General features: G+C 35.6%; 1 protein-coding gene across 1 annotated transcript; it reads left to right on the plus strand.

Moving 5' to 3' along the window:
- The first annotated feature begins 577 nt into the window (after positions 1 to 577).
- LOC110652465 (pectinesterase inhibitor 28-like) lies at positions 578 to 8904 on the plus strand. The gene is made up of 2 exons (XM_058134463.1): positions 578 to 707; positions 8459 to 8904. The coding sequence occupies exons 1-2, from the start codon at positions 578 to 580 to the stop codon at positions 8902 to 8904; spliced, it is 576 nt and encodes a 191-aa protein (XP_057990446.1).
- Positions 8905 to 9347: the final 443 nt, after the last annotated feature.

Genomic DNA, 9347 nt, shown 5'->3' on the forward strand with positions numbered 1-9347 from the left:
CAATTCCAACTCTCCCACAACTCACATTACCAACCACCCAACCTTCTTTGCCTAAACCCACTTTGCCTCCACTTCCTAGCTTGCCCATCATGCTAGCTATGCCAAAGGTCACCTTGCCTCCACTGCCAAGCATCCCCTCAATCCTTAATATCCCAACTTCAATTTCCTCTTATCCAATTCATCTCCCTTGACCAACTAGAAAGTAAACCTCCATATCTTGTGCTTGGAGTTTGGACTGTATCTCACTATTACTTTGGAGCATAGAATGTCATATTAGAAGTCCATGTCTCTTTATAGTTGCATCTCTTTAGAATTCTTAGAGCTATTCAAATTTTATCCCTCTTTTTTTCTTTTTTTGATAGGCAATGAAATTTATTAATAAAATGCCAAAAAAATAAAAAAGAAAAACTACTCTATAAAGTCCATCAGCTGAGGATACACCGCAAGATACCATCAGAACAATAAGAATAAGCCTTAGATTTGCGTGATTGTGCAATTTATATGTGTGCCTTAGATTTGATTGCTTGTTATAACAAACTAGTATCAGAGCTTTGTGCTCAAAACCTAGAGTATACAGATGGCATCGTCTTCAACGAAGTATGAGATGGAGAAGTTTGATGGTGGATCGAGTTTCAGTCTATGGAAAAATAAATCTTCCTTGATCCTACAAAGTTTACGGAAGGCAATCGAGGATAACTTTCCAGAAGGTATGAAAGAGGTGGAGAAGGTTGATCTAAAGGAGAGAGCCTTGAGTGCGATTTTCATGAGTGTAACTGATAATGTCCTATGCGAGATTGCTGGTGAAAGCTCATCATCTGTGGTATGAAAGAAATTAAAGGAGTTGTACTCTGCCAAATCACTGACCAATCGCCTGTATCTGAAGAAAAGGCTTTACAATCTAAGAATGAGCAAAGGTACGCCCATTAAAGAACATCTGGATGAATTCAATTCAATCTTTATGGACCTGAAGAATATCGATATTGAGATTGATAGTGAGGATCAGGTCCTTATTGTGTTATGTTCTTTGCCACCCTCCTATGAAACTTTTATTGATACTCTGTTGTATGGGAAAGGCAGTATTTCACTAAATGATGTTAGTAATTCTCTAAAATCAAAGGAGTTGAAAAAGAAATTTCCAGATAATAGAGAAAAATTTAAGGGGGAAGGTTTGTTGAGCAGGGGAAGAACACATTCAAGGGAGGGTTCTTCCAGCAGAAAGAAATCTAAGGCCAGATCTAAGTCAAGAATGAAAAAGACCAACTGTTTTGAGTGTGGGGAGCAAGGTCACTACAGGAGAGACTGTCCCAAGTTGAAAATAAAAAGGGAAAGCAACCAGAAAGTTCTATGAATGTGGTTGATAGTTTTATTGATTCTGATGGTGATGACAGTGCTGGAGAAATTTTATTTGTGAGTTCAGATCATGGATAAAATTCTTGGATTCTTGATACTGGTGCTACTTATAACATGTGTCCACACAGAAACTAGTTTGTCACTTATGAACAGATGAGTGGCAAGGTGTTTCTGGGGCATTATCTGTTGAAGGAATTGGTAACATCAGATTGAGCATGTTTGATGGCGTTGTCAGAACGATAGAGTGTTGGCATGTTCCAAGACTAAAGAGAAACCTGATTTCTCTTGGGATACTTAACTCTCATGGATTCATATACCATGCAGAGAATGGAGTTCTCAAAGTGTGCAAGGGCTCTATGGTATTCATGAAGAGCAGTTTGGTTTCAGGATTGTATTTTCTTCAGGGCAGTACAGTTTCAGGGAAAGCTGCAATAGCATCCGAAAGCAATAATCAGAATCAGACTCAATTGAAGCATATGCATCTTGGTCATATGAGTGAAAGAGGATTATTTGTGTTAAGCAAGCAGGATTTGTTGGATGGGCAGAAAACAGAATCTATGGACTTTTGTGAACACTGTGTGTTTGGCAAATAGACCAGGGTGAAGTTCGATAAAAGGGCAGTATGCAAGACCAGAGGAACGGTGGATTATATCCACTCAGATCTATGGGGTCCTAACAGAATTCCTTCTAAGAGCGATGCCAGGTACTTTATGACCTTGATTGATGATTACTCTCGGATGGTGTGGGTGTATTTTCTAAAAACAAAACACAAGGCATTTTCAACCTTTGTAAAATGGAAGATAATGATTGAGAAGCAGACAGAAAAGAAGGTCAAGCGACTTAAAACTGATAACGGGTTGGAATTTTGCAATCGTGAGTTCGATGCATTCTGCAGCAATGAAGGTATAGTGAGACATCACACTTGTACAAGGACATTACAATAGAATGGTACTGCAGAACGCATGAACAGAACACTTTGTGACAAAGCACTAAGCATGCTCTCACATTCAGGATTGGGAAAGGATTTCTGGGTTGAAGCAATTAATATAGCCTATTTCTTGGTTAATAGATCTCCATCTACAGCTATTGAGTGCAAAACTCCTTTTGAGATCTGGTCTGGTTCACCTGCTGATTACTCTCAGCTAAGAGTATTTGGTTGCCCTGCTTATGGTCATGTGAAAGATGGTAAGCTTGAGCCGAGGGCAAGAAAATGCATATTTCTAGGGTATGCATCTGGAGTGAAAGGCTACAAGTTGTGGTGCAATGATCCAAAGTCTCCAGGATTAATTATCAGCAGGGACGTGACATGTAATGAGTCTGCTTCATTGGATAGTCAGAGGGAGAAGTCAATAGCAGAATCAGATCACGGTGTCAGAGAACATGTGGAGCTTGATAATGATACTTCAGCAGTTCAGTCCAATGATTCAGAAGATGAGGTGCAAGATCCTAATCAATAAGAGGATGCACTTGAGCAACAGTAACAGGAACCATATAGCATTGCAACTGTTCGAGAGAGAAGACATATTAGACCACCACAGAGATATACATATGCAGATCTAGTTGCATTTGCCTTATCAATTGCTGAAACTGTTGATGTGCATGAACCCAATAATTATAGAGAAGCTATTTCTTGTTCAGATACAGATCAATGGGTCGGTGCTATGAGTGAAAAAATTGAATCTCTTCACAAGAATTAGACTTGGGAGCTTGTAACATTGCCCAAGGGACAAAAAGTGGTAAGTTACAAATGGGTGTTCAAGAAAAAAAAAGGCACTCTAGGGGTTGAAACACCTCGATATAAGGCACGGTTGGTAGTAAAAGGCTTTACTCAGAGGGAGGGGATTGACTGTAATGAAGTGTTTTCTCCAGTTGTGAAGCACAGTTCTATCAGAGTTTTACTTGTTATGGTTGCTCTTCATGATCTAGTGCTTGAGCAACTAGATGTGAATACAGCATTTACTCAGAGGGAGGGGATTGACTGTAATGAAGTGTTTTCTCCAGTTGTGAAGCACAGTTCTATCAGAGTTTTACTTGTTATGGTTGCTCTTCATGATCTAGTGCTTGAGCAACTAGATGTGAATACAGCATTTTTGCATGGTGAGTTGGAGGAGCAAATTTATATGAGTTAGCCTGAGGGATTTCTTATTCCAGGTATGGAAAACTGTGTTTGCTTACTTAAGAAATCTTTATATGGTCTGAAACAGTCTCCTAGGCAGTGGTATAAAAGATTTGATACATTCATGGTTCGTAATGGCTTTAATCGTAGTTCATATAACAGTTGTGTGTATCATAATAAGCTTTCAGATGATTCCTTTGTTTATTTGCTATTGTATGTGGATGACATGCTTATTGCTACTAAAAGCATGTCACAAATTAACATTCTGAAAAAGCAGTTGAGTGATGAGTTTGAGATGAAAGATTTGGGTGCTGTAAAGAAGATATTGGGAATGGAAATTATCAGGGATAGAAGTATTGGGAAGCTTTTCTTGTCTCAATAGGCCTATGTTAAGAAAGTGTTTAAGCGTTTTAACATGAATAATGCTAAGCCTGTGACTGTTCTGTTTGCTGTCCATTTCAAGTTATCTGCAGACATGTCACCAAAAACAAATGAGGAGATAGAACACATGTCTAGTGTTCCCTATTCGAGTGTTGTTGGTAGTATCATGTATGCTATGGTATGCACCCGACCTGACATTTCACATTTAGTTAGTGTTGTGAGTAGATACATGGCGTATCCTAGGAAAGAGCATTGGCAAGCAGTGAAATGGATTTTGAGGTATTTGAAAGGTACTATAGATGTTGGTCTGACATTTGACAGGGCCAAGATGAGTGATTAAGTTGTTGGCTATGTGGATTCAGATTTTGTAGGGGACTTAGACAAGAAGAGATCTTTGACAGGTTATTTGTTTACTCTTTCTGGAAGTGCTATCAGTTGAGAGGCAACATTGCAAGCTACAGTTGCTTTGTCTACCACAGAGGCTGAATATATGGCCTTAGTAGAGGCAATAAAGGAAGTTTTATGGTTACAAGGTTTGGTGGGTGATCTTGGGTTGATACAGACAAGGCAATAGTGTTTTGTGACAGCCAGAGTGCAATACATCTCACAAAGAATCAGATGTACCATGAGCGAACTAAGCACATTGATGTTAGATATCACTTCATTCGGGGCATTATATCTCAAGGGACTGTAGTTGTGCAGAGAGTCTCTACACATAATAATCCAGCAGATGTGATGACCAAGGGAGTTCCAGTCAACAAGTTTAGGCATTACCTAGACTTGGTTGGTGTTTGTAGTGCTTAGTAATGCCCTTTCGAGGACATATGGCAAGGGTTATTTTGTTGATGATAAAGGGAATTTAAGCCAAGGGAAAGAATTATTATTTTTGCGGCTTGAATTTTGAATATATTTTTTTATGGACCCTAATTGTGACCCAACCCAAAAGTTTCGGGCTGTGACCCAATTGGGATAAAAAATGAGATCTATGGTGGTAGCGTAGGGCACGGCCTGAAGCCCACCACTGATCTCCTTAGGGGTGCGGGGGTAACGCCCCCGCGGTATGGACCAATATAAATATTGTAATATTCTAACCTTTATGAAAGAGTTGTGAGATATTCAGGAAACACACTGGAGTTAGAGTCTGAGAGTTCTGATTGATTGTATCTTACTCTTTTCATCATATTGAAACTTTTTTCTCTTGTATTGCCCTTGGATGTAGACCTTAAGGTTGAACCACGTTAAATCCTGTGTTATTCTTCTTCTCTTTTCAACACTGTGTGATTGTGTGATTTTTGTGTGTGCCTTAGATTTACGTGCTTGTTATAACAAAAAGATATGCAAAGCCTAGCCAAATTTGCACTAAAGGTTACATCATTAAATGGAAGTGAAGTAAACAAGTGCATTACCCAACTGTTGATGAACAAAACTTATGATAAATTCATCCAACAATAACTAACAAATTGCTCTGAGATGTACCAAGAAGCAATTGATCAGCTTAAAGATTGCACAACAACTTTGAATTCTAAAGCTTTTAATACATGGGTCACTACTACCATGGCCAGTGCACAATCTTTTGAAGATGGATTCAAAGAAAAATTAGGGCTTTTATCTTCCTTGACTAATATCAACACAAAGTTTAACCAGCTTTGTGGTATTACTTTATTAGTAATTAACCAATCTCTTGGTTAAAAATTAGCCTATAATATGCTTTGTTCGGGTGGGGATCAACTTATACATGATTAAATTATTATTTAGTTCCTCAATTTTAATGAAATTAAAAATTGGCCATCTTATTTTTAAAAATATATTAGTTAGTCCTTGCATTTTTGTTTTATTTACACTTTCATCCCTTCAATTATTTTAGGCATTAGTTTGAATTTCATTTAGTCCATGTAATTTAAAAAATATAATTATATAGTCCTTTTATTTTCTAAGCCATGAACTATTTAGTCCTATAATGGTAATTTCTTTCTCTTTTGAATATATTAACTAATAAAGAAATTGATTAAACTAGATGGAGGGACTAACAAGCAGATGAAATAAAAATACAGGAACTAACTAATGTATTTTTCAAAATTAAAGGACCAATTAATTAGTTTCATTGAAATAGAGAGACTAAATAATAGTTTTCCTTTTCAAAACTAGATTTTTGGATTTATTGATTTGGTTATGCAATACATACATATTGAATTTCACAACCCTCCCCCTCTTTTTCTGTCTTGCAACCCACCCCAAGTAATCCTTACTCAAGATGAGCTTAAAAAGATTGCCGCTTATAGGCAATTGAGTTTGTCCAGTCACGCATGGTTCATGGCCTCAGAACTGGCTCCACAGCCAAAAACTTTGTTGACCATATTACTAATCTTTTATATCAAGGAAAATTAAAGAACATTATCGGCATTACCCATTTCCGAAAAAGACCCATCAAGAAGTTTTATCTCTTAGTATTCCTTTATTCAATATTGATTTCCACACCATTAATCCAACTATCAACCATGCTAATGAAGTGGATACTGATCTCAATTTATTCAAGAGCCAAGGTGGGTCTTTACTAAGAGAGAAAATGATTGAGATTTGAGATTGTAACTTTTATTGAAAATTCATGCCAAAAAAAGCTTCAATAATTGTTTAATTATGTGGGTTGCATGGCCAAGTTAAGGACTAATATAATGGCGGCAAAAAGGGTTTTTCATTTGTTATGTCATTTAAAAAAGGTAAATTACCACTTAGTTCCTTAGTTATTTTAAAATTGATGCTTTAGTTCTTGTATTTTAAAAAATATATAATTTTGCCTCTCACATTTGAGCTAACTATTTGGTCCATCCCTCCATTTTTGTCAATTTAATTGTCAGTCAAGCGAATAAAAGGTGGTCAATGAAGGACAAAAGTGCTAATATGGCACGAAAATCAAGGATGTTTGTAATGATAAAAACTCTGAGATGAAAGTGTTTGGCACGAGTTAAGAAAAATAAACAAAAGGATGAAAGTGTATGATAAAATCAAAATTTAGAGACTACATAATATATTTTTCAAAATACAAAGACTAAATTATTAATTTTGCTATGATATAGAGACTGAATAGTAAATTTCCTTACAAATTTTTTTTTTCTTTGCCATTTTTCTGTGGATTTGTTTTGATTAATAAGAGTCATATGAGAGAGAGAGAGAGAGAGAGAGAGAGAGAGCCTAGTAAGAAGAGGGGGACAACCAGACTAAGGAGAGAGAGAGTGATGGAAATGAGAGACAAAGTGAGAGATGAGAGAGGAGGAAAAAGCATAGAATAAAGAGAGTACTTTCAACCATTCATGTCTTACTAACTACAATTTCTCTTTGATTTGAATGGAAAAATGATTTTGTTGATAAAATTAAGCTTAGGGTACCAATGAGTTGCAGCTCAGTGGTAGTGGAATCGACTTAGGGCTGTTAGGCCTCAAGTTCGAGTCCCACTTGGAGCCAAATATACCAAAATAATAATAATAGGCTTAGCGTTCCACATTATTTCATTTTCAAATAGAAGGAATTAAATTGTAGTTAATATCTACTTTCAAGTGTCGGGTTGTAAATTACCCATTTAAAATCAATCAAGATCAAAAATGAAAAATAATGAGTGCGAGATTTGTCAAGTTCCAAACAGCCGCTAGATTTGTTAAGTCCTAACAATCTTTGAAACACTTCAAAATAATGACTTCTAATTATCTTGATAGCCATGCAAGGAACATGAGAGCCATATAACCTACCATTTGCATGAATAATATCTATTAAATATTGAAATTTTGATGCCTTATAGCCATCATTTAATTAATATCAATAAATTTTTTAATAAATATTTTCAATGTCGTTAGCATTTCTTGGAAGTCAATATGAATAAAAGAACTTAACATGAATTTATTTCCCTTGATCTACACACACACAATAAATAGAGTAGCCAAATTAACATGGAAAGAAGGAGAGAAAATTGTAATAAAGATAATTAAGTGAATTTAGAACTTTTCTAGAAATATTTCAAAGCTAATTGTATTGTAAAAATCATAGTGGCTTGATTGAATATCTAATGGAAAAAAAGGATATGTTGATATCTTAGGGAAGTTGATATATACACAATATTGTTATTAAAATACTTGGTGTTTTAAGTAAATTGTTGGGATGCTATTATTTTATGCTATTATTTTACTTGTTTTGATTATGATTTACGAATACTTTATGGTTAATCTTCAATTTTTACATCATTCGAATCTGGGCTATTGTTTCAAGCTCCAAATTATTTCAAGCTGCATGCAACTTCAACCATGTTACTAGGTTTGCGGATCAAGTAAAAGATCGTAACTTCTAATCCAACATATTATGTGGTGGGTGGCTTTGTTAGAATGTGTCTAAGATTAGTTTGCTTTTAAGGCCGATGTTCAAGCTCTTCTCTTGTGAAGCAAGAGCTTAACCATATAAATTTTTTTCTATAATTAGCTTCATCTGCAAAGTATATAATGCCCTTGAAAATACCATAACCTAAGACCACAAGCCATCTTAATTTCAATTGCATCTATCTCGAAAAAGAACAAAAATCCTACTAAACAATGTCTTTGCCAATCTTTTTCTTCTTTGTTCTTCTTCTTGCAGTTCCTACCCACCAAGCCTCAGAGTTAATAACTCAAACTTGTGATAAAACCTCATATAAGGACCTATGCAATTCTGCTCTAGGATCAGCCAATGCAGCAGATGTGCACAGCCTAGCCAAATCTGCACTAGGGGCTACAACATTACAAGGAGGTGAAGTAACCAAGAAAATGGCTGAACTGATGATGGGCAAAGCTGCTGATGTTGTGCAGACGCTAACAGATTGCTCTCAAAATTACAATGTTGCAATGGATAAGATTAAGTTCGCCACAGCTGCTTTGGAAGCTAAAGTTTTCAATGATGTTAAGGTAGGGATCACTACTGCCATGACCGAAGCACAGTCTTGTGAAGATGGATTCAAGGGAGCTTCACCCATGACTGCTGATAACACAAAGTTTAGCCAGCTTTGTAGCATTAGCTTATCAATCGCCGAACTGGCTAAAATTTAGATTCTATATGTTACACTCTTTTTCGATGGAAAGAAATTGAATTTGTCATCATTGGCAACTTATTTATCATCTTGTAAAGTTGCCAATGATCTTTACTTCCCATTCTATGGGCACAAATTGTCTCTGAATAAATTGTTTCAACTTATTGTCCCTGTTATAATTTGTAACGCAGTCCATTTACTGATCTTAAAATTTACTTTCATATACTTATTGAGTAATTTTTTATTCTTTATTTCTCCCTAGCACATTTAAATATTAGAGCTTCTTTTTTTTTTTTTTTCAAATCTCTCTCAAATTTGATATTTCATAAAATTTGAATATATACGCGTTAGATGAGAGAAACAAAACAGAAAAGAAAAACGATTTTAAAATTTTAAAATTAATGTTAAAACTCATTCTCTATTTTTTATTATTATTATCTTTTATTTTTCTCCTATCTTTAA

This window comes from Hevea brasiliensis, chromosome 14 (assembly GCF_030052815.1).
Source record: "Hevea brasiliensis isolate MT/VB/25A 57/8 chromosome 14, ASM3005281v1, whole genome shotgun sequence".
Lineage (NCBI taxonomy): Eukaryota > Viridiplantae > Streptophyta > Magnoliopsida > Malpighiales > Euphorbiaceae > Hevea > Hevea brasiliensis.